General features: G+C 37.5%; 1 protein-coding gene across 1 annotated transcript in view; it reads right to left on the reverse strand.

Annotated features, from left to right (window-relative positions):
* Positions 1-649: 649 nt before the first annotated feature.
* api5 (apoptosis inhibitor 5) overlaps positions 650-21,906 on the reverse strand; it is a 38,859-nt gene continuing 17,602 nt past the window's right edge. The window contains exons 9-14 of the mRNA XM_052029235.1: positions 21,571-21,752; positions 20,457-20,550; positions 19,020-19,076; positions 18,562-18,638; positions 8,274-8,407; positions 650-7,759 (exon numbers count right to left, since the gene is read on the reverse strand). Coding sequence (XP_051885195.1) covers positions 7,680-7,759; positions 8,274-8,407; positions 18,562-18,638; positions 19,020-19,076; positions 20,457-20,550; positions 21,571-21,752 — 624 coding nt within the window. The 3' untranslated portion in view covers positions 650-7,679. The remainder of the gene's footprint in view (positions 7,760-8,273; positions 8,408-18,561; positions 18,639-19,019; positions 19,077-20,456; positions 20,551-21,570; positions 21,753-21,906) is intronic.

Consider the following 21,906-nt stretch of genomic DNA (forward strand, 5'->3'; position numbering starts at 1 on the left):
CATTCACATCTATTCTTTTAGTCAACAGTCAAAATATTCAGCCAGGTTTATCAAATATCACTGTCACTTTACATACCCATATCCATGATGACATTTTTTGATCAGTTGAAAGATTAAGGTGTGCACTTACTCTCTGTATTGATCTCTGGCAATTTTGTGTCTATTTTCTAATCCCAACAATCAGAATCAGTCCAGGAAATCAGATAGACAATGCTAATATTAGCTGTTAAGTGACTTACCTTTTTAAGGTACAACTTAGTTACCAGCTAAGAATTGGTCCATTTCTCTGGCTACAGAAAAAGTAAATCACACAAGCTAGTAACCTATTCCAAAATTCCATTGTCTGTGAAAAGAACCAATTTACATCTTTCTATTTATTCTAACTGCAAGACCCCACATCCAGTTTAGGGTACTAGTATTAAAATGGTGATAAAAGATGGGAGCAGGGAGGAGTGGGAACAAGGGTCCAGGGATAAGTTCAAGGTTTAGCAGAGTCAGGGCAGATAAGTGGGAAGGTTGCTGTGCATACCATCTGTGACATGTGGTCTGGTAAAACCTAACATTGAGGTGAGTTTAGACATTTGAACAGAGAAGGATTTGGACTAAAAGAGCACAGAATTATAGCACCATTATAGGAAGTAGTGGAGAGTAGCCGCAGATGCTGTTTAATTTTTGGTTCCAAAGTACATTACACCAAACTACAGTTGGAGGTCTTGGAAATTTTTGAACAAAAAATGGTTGAACAGGAAATTACATTTTAATCTGAACATAAGAATTGCATAGCAATCAACAGACATTCTGAAAATCTTGTGAATGCAGAATACTTTATACACCAGCATAAACAGTATACTGTGATAATAGTCTATTGAATATGAAGAGTCAAAAACGAGTTCTGTCTTCAACTAAAGTGGGGGCTAACTGGACCAGAGTATCTGAATGTAATTTTTTCTTGAAATATATATTTTGATCTTTTGCTTGCTTAACTAAAAAACACCAAGTTTGGAAGAGTGGGAAAGCTGTTTGGAACAGATGAGTTTCTCTGGAGGAGAAGCCAAGATGTAACTCCATGATATTTTATCACCACCAGTGTCAAGCACCTGTAATTACAATGGGACTTATTTGCAACAGCAATCTCCATCATAAACATGGAGTTATGGCAAACGTTGATAAAATGACAAATTCTGTAGAGTGAATGTGTACAGACACAATTTTAATATATTAAGAGATACCTGGATAGTTCATTGTACACAAGTAATTCAACTGCACATTGCACAGAAGATTAAACTCCACACAATATGTAACTATCAACCATGGAACAACTACTTTAAATTCTTGTATTTCCTACACAAACACATTTTCTTTCTACCAGATTTAAAACTCAAAATTCTGAACTATTTTTAACTAAGACAGCAAACTACAGATAATTTACAATTGTTTCCTGTCCTGTTCACATTGGCTTCAATGGAATAAACTTATGAAATCTTAAGTCAAAGCAACCTTGTACAAACTAAAAAGTCATGTCATCAATGATTCTTTGAACGTATTTCATGATTATATTGAAGTAATTACTAGTGCATTGACTTACTTTAAAGAATATGAATTGTTCACTCAAATTTATCAGAGTGTAAAATGCACAATTGTAAATAGATGGTGTGTATAATCTCTCCCAATTGTCATAGCAGAATTTTTGGCACCTTTTTGGAATTTGCACATTACATCCATTTCTTATACCTATCCACTTGTCCTTAAATATCTCTTCACTTTCATCTACTTTGGAAGTTTTTGGACTACCTACTCCTAATTGCAAACTTTTTCCAAGAGATTTTCCTATATTTTCACTTTTATTATGCCTGGACCTCTTGTTTGTAATTGCTACACACATGTTGAAACCTCCATTTTAGTGATTCAATCAATTTCTCCCCTTTAGGGAACAATGTTGATATAAATGATCAACAAGTACAAGTATGAACAGAAACTTTGGGTCAGGCCACATTTGGAGTACTGTATGCAGTTCTGGTCGCAGCATTACAGGAAGGATGTGGATGCTTTGGAAAGGGTGCAGAATAGATTCACCAAGATGACGTCTGGATTGGAGAGTATTAGCTAAAAAGAACTTGGCTAAACTTGGATTGTTTTCTCTAATGTCGGAGGCTGAGGGACCACCTGATCGAAGTACATAAAAATTATGAGACATAGATAGATCGTCAGAGCCTTCCCCCCCCAATATGGAGCTGTCAAATACTAGAGGACATACCTTTAAGGTGAAAGGGAAAAATTTGATGGAGATTTACAAGGCAGCTTTTTTTTTGGACACAGAGTGGTAGATGCCTGGAATGCACAGCCAGGGGAAATGGTAGAAGCAGATACAATAGCAATGTTTAAGAGGCATGTAGCCAGGCACATGGAGGGATATAGACCACGTACATGCAGGCAGACATCATGGGCCTAAGGGCCTATTCCTGTGCTGTACTGTTCTATAAAAATGAATTGAATAAACAAATGAGGAAAGACTACATCTTCCAAAGGAAGGAAATGAAAGGCATTTATTGGGATTAATACACAAAATACAGAATTTTAAAAAATTCAGAAGGAAAAAAAAATTGTAGGAGAAAGAGAACTTTAATAGCAAAGTGAGAACTAAAATATACAACAGGCTGTAAAATGATAAACAGGAAAACAATGATTTTCTACAAGACGTGTAATGTTTCATCCTGGAAAAAAAAAGGTAAAATGAACAATTCCATATAGGAAATGAGATACTAATCAAGCCAATGGTAAAGCCCAATGACAATGCCATCCAGGGGAAACTCAGGACACTTGAGGTATTGAAACAGAAAATAACCCAATGTTGAAGAGATGCCAGGAGATTGCAAGCAGATCCTGTTCAAAATTAGAAACTTATTAGTTTTCCTTCAATTCAATTGTAAAAAAATCAAAGAAAATCTGAGCAGTAATAATATGATAAACAACAGTGAGTATTGGTTCAGGATGGGAAGATTATACCTGACCAAGCTCCTTGACAGTTTTGAACTGAAATCTGAGGCAAGACCAGACATTGAAAAAGGCTGCTGATAAATGGTCAATCAGGTGTGGAGGTTCAGGGAAAATCGCAAGGAAGGTGCAAAACAACAGGTATTTTTAAGATCATGTTGACCCATGCAGTGAACTGCTATGAAAAATGTTTTGCTATTAGCACACGTAACGAAAATGAAAATCTGAGTTTTGAATTTTCGTATGTGTTAACTTCCATAACTACTCTCATCTCCAAGTAAAGGAAAAATACAAGATGGTGGGAATACATGGTGTCATCGATTGTGCAAATAGCCACACAGGTGTTTGCCTGACTTAAGATGTGCTGCAAGGCAAGTAGATTCCTGCAGGATTTGGGGTTGGGCCTACTATTTTCCCAACTTACAAAATTGATTATTTAAATAAATTTTTCATCTGACCAAAATGAGTGGAGTATTCATAAAACTAATAGCTTGGAAAATATTTTTGAGAATGCCACCATCTCTAGGTTCCCCAAGTCACACCATTCCGATCTTAAAATGTAACTGCCATTTAACAAAATAGTTGGCATCAAAATCCATAACCAACAGACCTTTGGGAATATCTTCACCAGGTAGACTATAATGGGTCTAGGCAGATGTTCACTATCATCTTTTTAAAGGCCATCATGCATCAGCAATAAATGGCCTTCCCAGTGATGCCCATATCCCACTAGGCAAAATGGTAAATAAGCAGGAAAGTAATACATGAAAGTTAAGGTGATAAAGTCCTGTTGAAATAAACTCCTGTTAATAACCCACCCAAGGAAAACATTAAAACATTAAACGTCAGTTCCAACAGCCACAATGCCGATATCAAGTGCCAAACGTACGAAGAGGAAAAACAGTAAAATCTTGCTTTTCCTGCTTTGAAAGGAAGAAAAGGTAACATTTTCCCCAGAGTTTTGCCTTTTTTAAAAAAAAACAAAAAGGCGAAACTCTGGAATCGTTTAAGAGACTGCATTAGTTAGCAATGAACAAGTAACTTCAAAGTTTTACCCCTAATTAAACAATTATAGAACTAGATCCTAAATCTTTGGAGTTGCCCTCTCCACTCCTTCACAGATCTCAGAAGCTGAAAAAAAAGGGACATCATATGCATTAACATTTCAAAATGTTATTGGGAATGGTGAATTGCCAAATCACTTCTGGCTTGGGATATTCCAATAAAGCCCTCAATAGTAGGGAACAAGCTATCCTTCGGTCATGGTTGCAACTTAACCAAGCAGAAAGAACAAATAATTCAAATATCCTTAAATCACACAGGACTCTTGCTTTGTCCAGAAATCCAAGATGATTCTTCCATCAATCATGTTTACATTCAACATTTCTGCTTTCATAATAAAAAAAGGTACAACCAGAAGGTCATACTTTGTGCGGGTAAATTATGTCACTCATCCACTGCCATTCTAAAAAAGGTACTGAAAGGGCATAACAAGATTTAACACAAGACAGTCTGGTAGGTATTTTTAAATAAATTGAAAGTTAAATAGAACAAGAACAAAAAAGTAGGCAAGAAACATTAATTCCTGACGAGCAGATTCACTGCCAATATATTTTTGAAAATTACAAAGGGAACAATTTGCTCTCCAAACTTCTAATACAGTTTCAGTTATGTATCAACATTTTAACACCATTTTAACAAATCGATCCTCACATCTATAAATTATGTTTCCCCTCCCAGTGCACATACACAATTTTGAATTCCAGGGCTATTACGCAGCTAAGCAAGCAAACTTCATTTCCATTTAGCTAGTGTCAATGACTAAATTTTGATGCTGCATACTCAAATATTTAATGTTGATATTCTTAATTACACATTAATTTTTGAGATCTACCAGACCACGAGTTCGTGCAATCCCTGCCACTCTCAATGGTTCTCTCAAAACTTGTTTTAAAAAAAATCTGAAAAAAAAACTGCCCAACTGTACACAAGATTGAAATTAATAGCCCTATAAAAATATTTAAATCTCTTCAATAGATATTGGTTATGCCAAGTTATTGAAAATCTGTTGACCATGTAGCTATTTTTCATCATTGTTTACTAACTGATTATAGATGCACAATATAAAAATATTATTCAGTGTGCACCATTACCATATAAAACATATATTCCAAAAAGGGTGGGATTGCATTTCCTTCTACTGAAAGAAAATGCTGCTGCAAACTTTGTTGCATTTCTCAACAGAAGCTGCAATGACATTGATAAAACCAGCAAACACCTACAAAAAGCATTCCCTCAAATATGTACAGACACCCTTATAAAAGTCACATGCACAGTTACAGCTTTTCTAAATAAGTTTGAGATTTTAAATCCAAGTATTGAAATAAATCTTTCTGCACAATACAAGGACAAGCAGAATGTTTTGCACAGCTTAAAAGGTGCTCTGGCACTGTTATATTGCAGACCAAAGACAAAATAAAGAAATAGATTCAACTGTATAACAAAAGAAAGAGAAAAATCATCTTTCCCTTCATAGTTACTGCATTAATTAGCTTCCACCAAGGAAAGACTGTACAAAGACTGGATGTCAAAAAGTGAATATATAAACATTGTGCATGCCAATATTCACTGCATGCCGACATTCACTGCACAAGTATTCATTAACCTCCAAAAGCAAGCTTCCAAAATACACCTTAATATATCGATTTGCACAATGGTAAATTTAAGATCTTGGTAGTTAAACAGCAATCCAAACAGATTAGCATTGCTCAAATATTCTGAAATACTTAACATTCGCATTTTGTATTAAAAAAAACACTAAAATATTTATCTGAACAGTACTCCCAAGATTTTTGTTTCTGTCATTTCTGATATTAGTTCATTATTCAAATTTTATCAACATTTAACATTTCCACTGTAGCCTCAAAACAGTTTGTATATTCAATGAAGACACCTTCCCAAATTTCAGCACAGAGGAATAAATATATTACCAGATAATTTCTGCAGTAATCCAGAACAGGCATATTTCAAGGCCAGTATGGGTTGTTCAGCGGTACTGGTGCAAGTAGTATTTCTTCAGCATTTTAACTGGAATCATAATATTGTGATCGAGTCTACATGATTCCTAAAAATGTACATCTAATCTAGCATTGAAGTAAGTTCTACTTAATACATTTTAAAGTTCCAATAGAAATATATTAATAAGGATCAAATCACTGCTGGGTAACAGTTTGTTCACAAGTACTTGCAGTCATACAGTAAACAATTTCTCAACGTAGATTCAAATCTTCAAAATAAGTTTTAAATTTAGAAGATGACCAGCTGAAACATTAACACGTACAAGTTGTTAACTACTGGTTTATTGAGGGCAGGAATACAAACTTGGGAAGTGATGGATATAGTTCAGAAAATCTCTATTACAGTTGTCTTCTGACATCAAAATGAAGCCCATTGTACACTGCAAAGGCACAATGAGATAATATTTGATATCAAGACTGGCCATGGAGATGGACAATGAAGTAGGGAATCAAAGCCAAAATGCAGACAAGTTATGGAATCAAACAAATTCTCTCAACTACAATTATTCTTTGAATGCAGTACTTCAACTCTACAACACTCTCAGTAAATCTGTACAGACCATAAAGAGGGAACAAATTACATAAATACTGCACATATCACAAGTTTATCACAACAAATAACCTGATATTCATCCATAGGAATAGTGTCTTTTGTTTACTGAATGGGACAAATCGAGTTGAAATTCAGTTGCAGCTTCAGAGCTTCAAATTTCCGGACCCCACTAAAATACTGTACATTAATAGACCACTATATAAGTATGTGCATTTCTGTCTGCAATTTTGACAATTAAACCCCCTAGTCTCCACTGGAAAATTAATGGGCACTGATAAAACATCGGCGAAAAAAATGGGGAATCAAGACCCATTTGAGTTTTTTTTTGTAAAATGCCACTTAGGCCCAGAGAAACATTACTTATCTGCTCTGTCTTTGTAGGAGCCTGTTGAATAGGATTAAAACGTTCAACAAGCATTTCAATTGGGAAAGTATCAGATCCAAAATTTTGAATTACCTGTTGTGGTATTTTAGTGAACACAAGTTTTATAGTAATGCCACTTCTTCTGGTAGCACATTTTTATTTGGAAAGTATGCCAGAATATCTTGGAAGTTCCTACATTTAGTCATGGATCACAAAAGTACAGTTTTAAGTGTGACCTCAATCTGGTTACACACCACCTTGCTGGGACACAACCATGTGAATGCATCATTTGATTGCATCAAATGAGCACTGAACGCGAATGTTTTCTACTATATTTTGATGTTACCATAGTGCCTTAGAAAGATGGACTTTGGAATGTCAAACACTGCTGCTTTATGTTTTGAACATTTCTTCCAATCTATAACTGCAAATATCTGCGGAGTAGTACACACTAAAAAGGAAATTAAAAAGTACTTTTAGAATAAGGGTGTGGATTTGGAAGAAACAGCTTCACATACCGAAATATAAACAAAGATTGAATTGTACAAAGTATCTTTTAGAAATTAGGTTTGCTTAAATACAGAATTCTCTTTGGAAGGCTACTCGCAGTTCTTGCAGGTGCTCTGTAGCAATCCCAAGAATATAGTACACAGTAACTACTGCACAACACGCAATGGTGAAGGAACATTTATTTCTAATAGAGGCGTCCCCTGCTACGATTTCCTCGTCCACCCCAGCCTCGACCTCTGCCTCCACGAAAACCACCTCTTTGTTCTGTAAAGAAAGAAAATTACTTTCTTAGTATTTTCATATTCTCTTGCAATTTTAATGACTTTAAAGATGCACAGTTTCAATTATATAGGTATCTACTTGTAAAATGAGCAAAGTATAAAAATCTACAGAACTAAACGTCTCCAGATTGAAAATTATACTGATCCCATCATACTCCCTGCTTCCCAAATGAACTCCTCCAAAGTCACAAATTCCCTGCTCCGCCACCTCCTAAGAATAGACTCATTTTCAAGTTATGTCCTTCCTTTACCTGGGACATGAACAAATTCAGGGGAGATAACTAGATCCCAAATCTAATAAATGCTGCTTATATCCAGTTTCCAAGTGGTGAATTTGGGCCTTTCCTTCCCAAGGGTGGAGCATGATGTCCTCTCTGGTATTTTCCTCACTGCAACAAAGCTGGGATGAGAAACTTCTCAGCTCCAACCATTATATTATTGTGGGTGATGATCAGAGGAAATTCACCCAAATCTACAATTTGCTTCACAATGCTTACCATAAGAGAAGTTACCAAGATTACCACTGTATTTGCCACTAGGTGGATTGTAGATCTGCCTGGTATCCCGTTTTTGTGCTGGTGGCTGTTTCTTGGGAGGGGATGAAGTGTTTTCCTCAGCCATTCGTTTTTGTCTATTAAAATCAATTATAGTTATAGATTATTACTTTAAATAAATAATTAGAAATATTAGGTTGTCAAAACTTATAAAGTGTTCAATTGTTATGGGCTATTTTTCCCTTCAGTTACTTACAGCTGTTATTTCCCTGTGGCTATATCTTGCACAATTCAAAAGCAATCTTAAAGCACTAACTTCAATTGAAAACATGTTAAAAGGTTTTGTTTACAAGCTTATGCCCACAGTGTCAAAACTAATAATGCCAAAGGCAAGGAAAAAAATTAGATACTGGCTGAGATAACTGCAATTATCATGATGAATTGTATCAATATACAAACTAAATTCTGAGCATGCAAAAACATCACATCCATTCACCACATGGGAAAAAAAACATTAGATCAGCCAGAACAAGCACCATAAAACCATTCTAATTGTTCTCCTAATCACCTAGACAACCCAACATTCTGTTTGCAGCAACAATCATATTTTCACAAGGAGTCATGGCCAAAATTAATTTTATCACGGTATGCGACAATAATGAAGTGCAAATTTCTGGGGTGGCAAAATCACTAAACCCACTCAGAACTACTTGCTACAAATGCCTGCAACATTTCTCTGTCTGAAACCACATTACTGTTAAATTTTGTGCATGGGGGCCGGGGGGAAGAATATTGGGCAAGGGCTTGGGAAGCAATACCCCACATTGATTCAATGTAGTTTATAAATATCAAAAATAGATCTGTTGGCATAGGTGTCATTTAAAAAAAAACTTTTCCAAGTCAGATTACAATCAACACATTTGCTATTTTCTTATACAAGTGAACTACTGTCATACTTAAAATGTAGTACGATACTGTTAACAGCAGAATCAGATAGGACATGCTAAAAGGGAGTCTTGCATGAAACTATTTGCTTTACAACATCATCCCTTATCTTTCCATGTTCCCTTTGCACTAATTTTACTGCCAATTTTTAGGTCAACAAAGGTTAAAATCACAGCAAACCTGAAACTCTGAAATCCACGTTTGTGCCAAAGAGATCAACCAACAAAAATGAAGCTTCGAATTTTAAACATTCCACCAGATAGATTGTGGTTAACCAATATTTAATCATTAGTCAATGCACCATTTATAAAACCTCTAACTCCCCATTTTAAGATAGCATTAATTTTCCCATATTTTAAGATGGGTATCTGAATCCTAAAATCTCCCTGCTGCACCACCAGGTTTGAAGTTTTATTTAATTTACTTGCTCTCACTTTTCCTCCTAAAATGCAGCACCCCATACTTCTGACACTTTTACAAAATAACCTTTTACATTGCCCTCAGGTCATCTACAGTACTCTTTAGTAAGACCAGAAGACATAGCAGAATTAGGCCATTCAGACCATCAAGTTTGCTCTGCCATTCAATCATGGCCGATTTATTTTTCCCTCTCAGCCCCATTCTCCTGCCTTCTCCCCAAAACCTTTGATACCCTGATTAACCAAGAACCTATCAACTTCCACTTTAAATATACCCAACGACTTGGCCTCCACAACCATCTGTGGCAATGTATTCCACAGATTCATCACCCTCTGGATAAAGAAATTCCTCCTCATATCAGTTCTAAAGGGATGTCCTTTTATTTTGAGGCTGTGCCATCTGGTCCTAGGCTCTCCTACTACTGGAAATATCTTCTCCACGGCCACTCTATCCATGCCGTTCAATATTTGGTAGGTGTCAATGACATCCCTTTCTCATCCTTCTAAACTCCAGCGAGTACAGGTGCAAACGCTCCTCATATGTTAGCCTTTTCACCCGGGGATCATTCTTATAAACCTCCTCTGGACCCTCTCCAACACCAGCACATCTTTCCTTAGATATGGGGCCCAAAACCTCTCAATACTCCAAATGTGGTCTGATCAATGCCTTAAAAGCCTTAGCATTACATCCTTGCTTTTATATCCTAGTTTTCTCGAAATGAATGCTAACATTGCATTTGCCTTCCTCAACATACAAGTTAGCCTTTAGGGAATCCTGCACTAGGACTCCCAAGTTCCTTTGTACCTCCAATTTCTGAATTCTCTCCCCATTTAGAAAATAGTCTACACCTTTATTCCTTCTACCAAAGTGCATGACCATACACTTCCCTACGCTGCATTCCATCTGCCACTTCTTTGCCCATTCTCCCAATTTGTCCAAGTCCTTCTGCAGACTCCCTGATTCCTCAACACTACCTACACCTCCACCTATCTTTGTATCATCTGCAAACTTGGCTACAAAGCCATCAATTCCATCTTCCAGATCATTAACATACAAGATGAAAAGGAGTGGACCCAACACCGACCCGAGGAACACCACTAGTCACCACCAGCCAACCAGAAAGGTCCCCTTTATTCCCACTCTTTGCTCTCTGCCAGTCCACCAATCTTCTATCTATGCTAGTACCTTTCCTTTAATACCACGAGCTCCTATCTTGTTTAGCAGCTTCATGTGCGGCACCTTGTGAAAATCCAAGTAAACAACATCCACTGACTCTCCTTTGTCTATCCTGCCTGTTACTTCCTCAAAGAATTCCAACAGATTTGTCAGGCAAGATCTCCCCTTATGGAAACCATGCTGACTTCGGCCTATTTTATCATGTGCTTCCAAGGACCCTGAAACCTCACCCTTAATAATGGACTCCAACATCTCACCAACCACCAAGTCAGGCTAATCAGCGTATAATTTCCTGTCTTTTGCTTGTGACATGTGATTTTCCAGTCCTCTGGAACCATTTCTGACTCTAGTGATTCTTGAAAGGTCACCACAAATGCCTCCGCAACCTCTTCAGCTACCTTGTTCAGACCCTGGGGTGTAGTCTATCTGGTCCAGGTGACTTATCTGCTTCAGACCTTTCAGCTTCCCAAGCACCTTCTCCTTAGTAATAGCACCTACACTCACTTTGTCCCGACTCTTTCAAATTTCTGGCACGTTGCTGGTGTCTTCTACAGTGAAGGCTGATACAAAATACTTATCCAGTTTGTCCGCCATTTTTTTGCTCCCCATTACTACTTCTCCAGCATCATTTTCCAGCGGTTCAATGCCCACTCTTTTACTCTTTATATATCTGAAAAAACTTCTGGTATCCTCTTTTATATTATTGACTAGCTTACATTCACATTTAATCTTTTTCCCCTTATTGCTTTTTTAGTTGCCTTTTTCAAAGCTTCTCAGTCCTCTAGCTTCCCACTAGTTTTTGCAATATTGTATGCCCTCTCTTTTGATTTTATGTTGTCTTTGACTTCCCTTGTCAGCCAAGGTTGCCTCATCCTCCCTTTAGAATGCTTCTTCTTTGGGATGAAATGATCCTGTGTCTTCCGAATTACTCTCAGAAACTCCTGCCATTGCTGCTCCACTGTCATCCCTGCTAGGGTCCCCTTCCAATCAACTTTGATCAGCTCCTCTCTCATGCCCCTGTAGTCACCTTTTGTCAACTATAATACCGATACATCTGATTTTAGCTCTTCCCTCTCAAACTGCAGGGTGAATTCTATCATATTATGATCACTGTCTCTTAAGGTTTGTTTTACCTTAAGCTCCCTAATCAAATCTGGTTCATTGCACAACACCAAATCCAGTTAATCATGTCAGTATCATTTTTGCAAAGCTTGACATTATGCCCTAACAATAAGAAACTTTTAAAGAGATATGTTAGGGTACATGTTTAAGCAAGAAGCAAAGGGGGTGGAACAAAAACATCTAGATTAATGGATGTTAAAATGATGATTGAGCATCATTATTGATACTGTATCATTGAACAAGCCATGGTATTGCAAAAGGAACTGCTAAGCTGACAGCATACTACCTGCAATATTGACAGAATGAGAGGCAATTGTGGAAAAGTACTATTGAATATTCCTTTGATTAATTTACACTTTCTGGTATATACAAAATAATAAACATGCTGCTCACATACTTTTTAAACCATAGCTAAATGTTGATACACTTTTAATATATAAAATGTACACACTGGATTTTCTCTGAATATCACAGAAATGCTAGTCTTTAAGTGGAATTATTAAAACTGAATTATCACAGACTTGTAAATATTCACCTCTCTGCCATAGCTTAGAACTGTCAATTAAACTTTTCATCTGCTTTGAGAAAATGGCACTTGGCCTGACATGACATATACAAATCCAAATGTTACCAAATACTTTTCTCTTGAATTGTCTGCTTGAAAGTAGTACTTGCATTAATTTTCTTCAAGGAAGAACTAGAGGCACAAGAATTGTGATTTCTCCATGGAATTCAATTTTGTGTTTAATAAAGAATTAGTTGTGTATCAGATTAAATAATTACATAAAAATATGCACTGTGCAATATTACGGATCATTACAAGCTTCACCGTAATTCATGATTCCTTTGGCAAATCCAGGAAAAAAAACTGGCCAATCACAAACACATCTATTGATAGCTACCACAGAATTTAATCATTAATATCTTAAAATGCAACTTCAAATTATAATAACATAACAATATTTGAAGCTCATCCATTACAAGAAATTTATTTTAAAAAATTACCCAAAATAACTGAAGAAACATTTCTGGTTCAACCCACAAATGTCAATGAAACTTTGGAAGTGGCAACATGTTCAAAATAGTACAACTAAGGCAATTAATTTCTAAAGACAATGAAAATCCCAAGTTATGATATTCTAGGTTTATGAATTTAGTCTCCCTCTTAAAATTTGCACGGGTTTAATTTGGAAGTAAAAGGAAGATATATAAGACGACATACACCAGGTATTAAAATCAAGTAATTGGAAACATTTCCAGTTCAGTTCAACAGCATACATTGTCAATGTAAACAACAAAAAGACAACAGCTGGACATCTGTTACAATACTCAACATTATGGAAGTATTTTCAAATCAGGGAGGCAATATGTACAGACATGACAAAGTGCCTGGTATGGAACTTCATCACAAGTTCTCATGGGCCATTACACTTGATGGGTCAACTTTTGTTCTCACTACAGATATTTCCTTCATTTCCTGTTATAATTTTCAGCTTGGCCCACATAAAACCATTCATTTAACTAAATAAAAATTCACCTGAACATTCAGAAAACTAACTGCATTATTCAAAACAGTGTTTTCACTGATCCATTCCGATTCATGCCTTTGAGTCAATACTCCAGGCAGTATGAAGAAACATGCACTGTTTCAAGAGCAAGTCAGACCCACCAGAGATGATGGTAGTGTGGTACAATTCGGGAGGCAGTGGCAAAATTATCTCTGGAATCGACAGAAGTCTCTGACAAATCAGTACTACTCTATTTTTAAATCTATCTAAAATAAGCACTAGCATAGCAAGGGCATCAGAAATACAAATTGGAACTTATAAAATGGAAAATTTCAAAAATTATCACTGAGCGTCTTGGTGGCACCACTATGAGGTGGTGAGTCCTAACAGGCAGTTGAGTCCTAAAGATAGAGCTACCAGAGTAGGTTTCACACAGGTGAGAAAAAAAGTGAAAACCAAAAGGAAAAAGTTCCTGATTACTCAATGACCAGGAAATTAATTGGGCCAGGTCAGAAGCTGGTATTGCGCACTGATTCCCCAAACCATTCTTGCTATCTACAGGAGTGTAGACTACTCTACATTTGCCTGGATTAGTGCTGCTCCGTAAGTACACAAGAAGTTTGAAACCATCTAAGACAAAGCAGACCCCTTGACTGGCACCTCATTTGCCTTAAACAGTCACTACCTACACCAAATCACAATGGCTGCAATGTGTACATCTACAAACTGCACTGCAGTCCCCAAACCCATAACACCTGGCAAGGACAGCAGGAAAATGCAAATACTACTTACTCTAGAAGGCACACACCACTGTGACTTGGATATACAGTGGCATGCAGAGGTTTGGGCACCCCTGGTCAAAATTTCTGTTACTGTGAATAGTTAAGTGAGTAGAAGATGACCTGATCTCCAAAAGTCATAAAGTTAAAGATGAAACATTCTTTTTAACATCTTAAGCAAGGTTAGTGTATTATTTTTGTTTTGTACAATTTTAGAGTGAAAAAAAGGAAAGGAGCACCATGCAAAAGTTTGGGCACCCCAAGAGATTTGAGCTCTCAGATAACTTTTACCAAGGTCTCAGACCCTCATTAGCTTGTTAGGGCTATGGCTTGTTCGCAGTCATTGTTAGGAAAGGCCAGGTGATGCAAATTTCAAAGCTTTATAAATACCCTGACTCCTCAATCTTGTCCCAACAATCAGCAGCCATGGGCTCCTCTAAGCAGCTGCCTAGCACTCTGAAAATTAAAATAAATGATGCCCACAAAGCAGAAGGCTATAAGAAGATAGCAAAGCGTTTTCAGGTAGCCATTTCCTCAGTTCATAATGTAATTAAGAAATGGCCGTTAACAGGAATGGTGGAGGTCAAGTTGAGGTCTGGAAGACCAAGTAAACTTTCCAAGAGAACTGCTCGCAGGATTGCTAGAAAGGCAAATCAAAACCCCTGTTTGACTGCAAAAGACCTTCAAGAAGATTTAGCAGACTCTGGAGTGGTGGTGCACCTGCACAAATATGAACTTCATGGAAGAGTCATCAGAAGAAAATCTCTCCTGCGTCCTCACCACAAAATGCAGCATCAGAAGTTTGCAAAGCAACATCTAAACAAGCATGATGCATTTTGGAAAGGTCCTGTGGACTGAAGAAGTTAAAATAGAACTTTTTGGCTGCAATGAGCAAAGGTATGTTTGGAGAAAAAAGGGTGCAGAATTTCATGAAAAGAACACCTCTCCAACTGTTAAGCACGGGGATGGATCGATCATGTTTTGGGCTTGTGTTGCAGCCAGTGGCACGGGGAACATTTCACTGGTAGAGGGAAGAATGAATTCAATTAAATACCAGCAAATTCTGGAAGCAAACATCACATCATCTGTAAAAAAACAAAAAAAGCTGAAGATGAAAAGAGGATAGCTTCTACAACAGGATAACGATCCTAAACACACCTCAAAATCCACAATGGACTACCTCAAGAGGCACAAGCTGAAGGTTTTGCCATGGCCCTCACAGTCCCCTGACCTAAACATCATTGAAAATCTGTGGATAGACCTCAAAAGAGCAGTGCATGCAAGACGCCCCGAGAATCTCACAGAACTAGAAAGAAGCCTTTTGCAAGGAAGAATGGGCGAAAATCCCTCAAACGAGAATTGAAAGACTCTTAGCTGGCTACAGAAAGCGTTTGCAAGCTGTGATACTTGCCAAAGGGGGTGTTACTAAGTACTGACCATGCAGGGTGCCCAAACTTTTGCTTCGGGCCCTTTTCCTATTTTGTTATTTTGAAATTGTAAAAGATGGAAATAAGAAAGTAATCTTGCTTAAAATATTAAATAAATGTGTCATCTTTAACTTTATGCCTTTTGGAAATCAGGTCATCTTTTACTCGCTTAGCTATTCACAGTAACAGAAATCTTGACCAGGGGTGCCCAAACTTTTGCATGCCACTGTATACAATTAGGGATGTGCATCAAATGCTAGCCTAGTTGGAGACAGCCCCATTCCGTCTAAGAATATTTTTTATAAAAGAAATCCTAAATCAACACCACCAAAATAGTCTTATGAATATTGTAGCTACCTGGCTGTGTTGGCTTCTTCAAGACGAACCGTAACAAGGCCCACTAGTAATTAGAGGCATAGAGCAATATAGCATGGAGACAGGCCTTTCGGCCAAACGAGTCCATGCCGACCATGGTGCCCACCCATCTAGTCCTTATTTCCTGTGTCTGGCCCATATCCCTCTATGACCTGCTCCTGCATCTAACTATCCAAGTGCTTCTTAAATGATACTATTGTACCTGCCTCAACCACTTCCTCTGGCAGCTCATTCCATATACTCATCACCCTCTATGTGAACAAGTTGCCCCTCAAGTCCATTAAATCTTTCCCCTCTCACCCCAAATTCTTCCAAAGAATGTAACTCAAGAATATGAGAAAGTGCTATGTTATGTGAATTATATTCTTTAGGAGAACATTACAAAAGAATGCAACTGTTGATGGCCCTAAATTTTAGTAAGGAGTAGGTAGTTCTCCATGGAATTGCTGGCATGCGCCTCCGTAAATGTGCAGAAGCTAGGACTCCCATATATTTACAGGGCCAATTATTGCTTTCCTTCTGACTGTGCTCCAACTGTCCAGTCATGAAGCACGAACTTCTGCAGACTCTCAGCAGTTATGTTGAAAAATATGCTGCTGACTCTACATCAAGTTAGACCTGCCACAGAATCAGTGACCCCATTCAGTGTAATGAAGAACAGTTGCAAGGTAGAGAGACTATTACAGATAATTCATTTTTGATTTAATTGAGCTGAATGCATTTAATTGTGGATTCTAATTCATAAGTGAAAAAAGTTTATAAATAATTTTTAATAGTTCTTGAGTATTTTTGAATTTGGGAACAGCAAAATCATGCATACATATTTAAGTTTTTTGATAGCTGATTCAGCTGGGGTGTAGTTTCATTGCTTGTCAAAGAATTTCAGTGGAGCAGTTTGTTCAAGTGATGGAATTTCATTTTGGGCAAGGCCCTGCTCTGCTTAAAAGCCAATCAAGCTTTGCTTGCAACAGTGGATTTAACGGGTAGGCATACAACATCAGTAAGTGGTAAGCATTTGCAATTCAGGAGAAGAATATATCAAAATTTGAAAGGAAAAGTTAAATAGCAGATGTTCCAATACACTAACATTTAATTAGGGCCTTACTGGGCAAAATCATAAAATCATAACAGTGAAATACATTGCCAAATCTGAGGAACTTGGCCGACTTGTGCAAATGACATTTTTCTTCCCCCCCCCCCCCCCCAAAGCCATGGAATAGAATGATAGAATGTAAATACAATGTATCCCCGCATATAAGTTTGCGGATGGTAGGCCGTATCTCAAACAGCGATGAGTCGGAGTACAGGATGGAGATAGAGGGCTTAGTGGAATGGTGTCATGACAACAACCTTGCCCTCAATGTCAACAAAAGAGCTGGTCATTGACTTCAGGAAAGGGGGCAGTGTACATGCACCTGTCTACATCAATGGTGCTGAGGTCGAGAGGGTTGAGAGCTTCAAGTTCCTGGGAGTGAACATCAACAGCCTGTCCCGGTCAAATCACGTAGAAATCACGGCCAAGAAAGCTCACCAGCGCTTCTATTTCCTCAGGAGGCTAAAGAAATTTGTTTTTTCCCCTTTGACTCTCACCAACTTTTACAGATGCACCATAGAAAGCATCCTATCTGAATGTACCATGGCTTGGTACGGCAACTGCTCTGCCCAGGACCGCAAGAAACTGCAGAGAGTTGTGGACACAGCCCAGTGCATTACGGACACCAGCCTCCCCTCCTTGGACCCTGTCTTTACCTCTTGTCTTGGTGAAGCGACCAGCATAATCAAAGACCCCACCCGGACATTCTCTCTTCTCTCCTCTTCCATTGGGTAGAAGATACAGGAGCCTGAGGGCACGTACCACCAGACTTGAGGACAGCTTCTACCCCACTGTGATAAGACTATTGAACGGTTCCCTTATACAATGAGATGGACTATGACCTCATGATTTACCTTGTTGTGACCTTGCACCTTATTGCACTGTACTTTCTCTGTAGCTGTGACACTTTACTCTGTACTGTTATTGTTTTTACCTGTACTACATCAATACACTCTGTACTGACTCAATGTAACTGCACTGTGTAATGAATTGACCTGTACGATCGGTTTGTAAGACAAGCTTTTCACTGTACCTCGGTACAAGTGACAATAATAAACCAATACCAATAATGCCAGTCCATGTGATGGAAATTCATCTTTACAGAATTCACAAATCACTTGCTAAAACTCAGATACAGAATAAAAATTTGCTCTTATGGAATTTGAGAGAGAGAGAGAGAGAGAGAAACTAAACAAACACAAAATGTGAAAGAAACAAAACTGTCAATTTTTGTCAAGGGCTCTCATTTTGTAAAAAAAAAAGCAATATGTATTCTTTTCTAGGAATGCGACCCCTGTGCAACAGTGGGGTGTACTGTAATTGTAAGCTGTGGAACCATCTGTTATGGAACAGGGCATCAGCATTCATTTTTATTTAGAATTGGAGGTTAGCTTCCAAGTGAGATTTGAAAACTATATATAATGTAAAATACAAATTTAAACTTACCCTCCTTCAACTTTCTGTACAGGCTTCCAAGAAAGGGTGACTGTACTTTTATAAGAGGGAGGATTATGGAACAGATCCTAACCAAAAGAAATGAGCAGGTTATATAATGCTTAAGTCCAATCTACTTCACTCAAATGCATCCATACTCTTATTAGGCTAATTGTACAAAAGTGAAAATGGCAAGATATTAAATAATGGGATTCAGATTGCCATCTATATTTTGTGTATGGAACACAGGAGCAGAAGTAGACCATTTAGTCTGTCCAGGCTAACTTTTCTACTCCAGATTTATCTGCTTTCAAACATGGCTTACTTTTGAAAATTATAATAGCATGTTAAGTAGTAGTGATGTATGCAGGTAACCACGACAGGCTATACTTTTAGCTGTATGATCCCAAAATAACAAACATTCCTGCTCTCTGTGCAAAGGTTATAATCAATAGTTGAAAAAAGATTACCTTGATAAGAACATTAATGTTATTGGTTATCTTCAATGCAACAACCTTAATCTTATTCTGTGGAATAGAAACAGTACCATATAAAAAAAGTGAAATTTTCATCCCAACATAATTCCCAAATATATAAAAATGTTCCTTGATTTATTAAGGCTATGAATTTTTACTGTAACACCATTGACTCTTTAGACTGTGCCTTTCATTTAAGAATTTATTTTTGTGATAACTAAGTGCATGGTTAGAGGGCAGAGAGAGATTGACGAAATCTAGGAGCCATTAGTAATAGTGGTATAATAACTAGGCACTACTCTTTAATGTGATTCAGTTGTGCATTAAGGGTGCAATATCACTTACTGCTACAATAGCATTTACAATCATAGCCATGTCAACAAAGTCCACAGGTTGTTTCAGTGGAGCATAGCCAATAGCAATCTTTGTTGACACAACTGTGCTCTAAACTCTATTGTAACAGTAAATGAAATTACATCTGTAGTGCACAACAGAAACACAATGATGACTTTCTTGACATTCACAATGCTTACATTCTGAAAGCCTTCCTGGTGATCTCAGAGGGCAAGGAGTGGACAGTTTGCACCTAAACTGGAAGCCTTGGAAATACCCACATAGGCACGTTGTACAAATTCCAATTTGGAAAGGTTCCTGGAAGAGGTCGGTGGTAGCCTTGTGCACAAGTCCACCCAGTTCAAGGCTTGGGTAACTATTTGACACAAACCAGTGGACTTCTTTTTGCAAGTCCAGCAGGATGTGGATCAGGACTAGAGGTCTACTGACTGCAGCCTTTTGGACAGTAGCCCAGTGCTTTATGAGTAATCATTATACATTTCAACAAGGTATTCACCTCATCTGTATCTTAAAAAGGGCAACTCTTTGGAACAGTGACCTCTTGTTCCAGATGCTCCCACAAGTAAATGTGGCCATCTTGTCGAGCAAGACCTCTCAGGATCTCATATGTTTCAGTTGGAGAGTATATTATGTTTGTTTTTATATTATTTTAAGATTTAATTGTTCATAAGATCACAAGACAAGGGAGCAGAAGTAGGCCATTCAGCCTATCGAGTCTGCTCCAAGGAAAAGGGAAAAAAGAAAAAGAAATGAGAAAGGGGGGGGGGGTACACCTAACACATACTTCATCATGTGTTAAGTGTACCTTTAAGTATTTGGGTTTCTTGATCAAGATTTGAGTTCTGGAGTGCAGCTGGACCTTTTAAGTTTGAAATTAATGGAAAATGCTTTCCAATTTACAAATTCTCACTTAATGAAACATTCTCCAAGAATGCAACATAAATCTAGGAATACCCAGAGATAAAACCTTCACAGTTCTGCCTCAGACACTAGTAGTAACATGTACAATTATGTAGCATATTCCTATCTGCCTCATTATTTAAGCCTAAAAGACTACCAATCCACTGGAATACATACCTCCTCTGTTTTCAAAGCTTCACCTGTTTTCCCTTGCAAAGCAAGTCGTAACTGTCTGATGTAGACTTGTAAACCTCTTGCAAAGTACTGTAACCTGAACATAACGTTGTAGAGTTAAGACACGAAGAGACAAGGTAGCACAATGTGATTTTTTTTCCTCCCCCAGATCTTGGATCAAATTCAAATGCATTCTTTTTCTGTGGTCCAGCTACAATATCCCTGCCATAGTTATTGGGTTGCAATTAAACAAGTAACATCCTGGCTTTGTGACCACTGGATTGATCTCCAACAACTGTAATTTGGATAGTTTGTGACAGAAGTGCAAAAATTGCTGTCACATGTGAACAACAACATATTTACAAGTGATTAATCAACTGAAGGTGCATTCCAAATAAATGCATGAAAACTGGAAGCCAAGTTAGAAGAAAAGGACCAAGCAAAGTGAGCAGTGTCACTACTTTGATGGCAGAGAGGAATACATATAATACTTTGAGCTACAGATTTCAGAGATAAAAAGGTACAAATGTCAATAATCCAAGCTTAACCAGTTTCTCCTATAGGTGGGATGCATAAATATGAACAGAATCACAAGAACAAAAACCCTTTCAACTTAAAATCTACTTGTTTTCACAATTGCCCAGATCTAATGAAGGGCCATGTACCTGATATGTTTACCATTATTTCCACAGATGCTGGCTCATGTGTTGAATGTTTACTACATTTTCTGTTGTTAATGAGATTCTGTTCCTTGCCATGCATCTTGTCCATAGAAGCTGCCAGTTTTTTGATTAATATCCAGCAGGAGGTTATTTGGCCCCTTGGCTGAGATATTTCTGTTATTTCCTTACAGCCTTGCAAATATTTCCACTGTAAGTTATTATTGAATCAGCTTCCATCACCCTTTCAAGCAGGGTGTACTGATGATAACTTGCTGTCATTCAAAATGCTTTAACATAACTGGAATTGATTTATACTTTAAGTTAATAACTGCATTAAAATCATAGTCTATGAAAAGGCAAGTCAATAAAAATCTTATAAATACAACAAAATTGATTTAGTGTTTAACATAAGAGAAACAAATTTCAGTGTATAAGCAAATAACAATTCACCACACCTGATTTTGAAGTCCTTAAGTCGTTCCGCATTGAGTTTTGCTATAAGGAAATCAGGAAGTTTCTTTCCAAGTTGATGAAAGCCGAAAAGCAGACATTCAACATAACTAAATTGCAGTTTGGGCTCCTCGTTGCCTGCGTTTTCACCATTTTCTGCTTCTTCTGGGGGTAATGGCATATATTCCTAGACATTTCAGAAATGCTAGGTTATTCACAAGAACAGAATTTTGATGATGAGCATTCGTAAGCTGCACAAGGCTTTGATAAGGTTGTACGCATCACGTCAATCCCAGTAAATTGCATCAAATTAAAACAATCAGTGTTTGATAAAGTTATCT

Source organism: Pristis pectinata, chromosome 14 (assembly GCF_009764475.1).
Source record: "Pristis pectinata isolate sPriPec2 chromosome 14, sPriPec2.1.pri, whole genome shotgun sequence".
Classification (NCBI taxonomy): Eukaryota; Metazoa; Chordata; class Chondrichthyes; order Rhinopristiformes; family Pristidae; genus Pristis; species Pristis pectinata.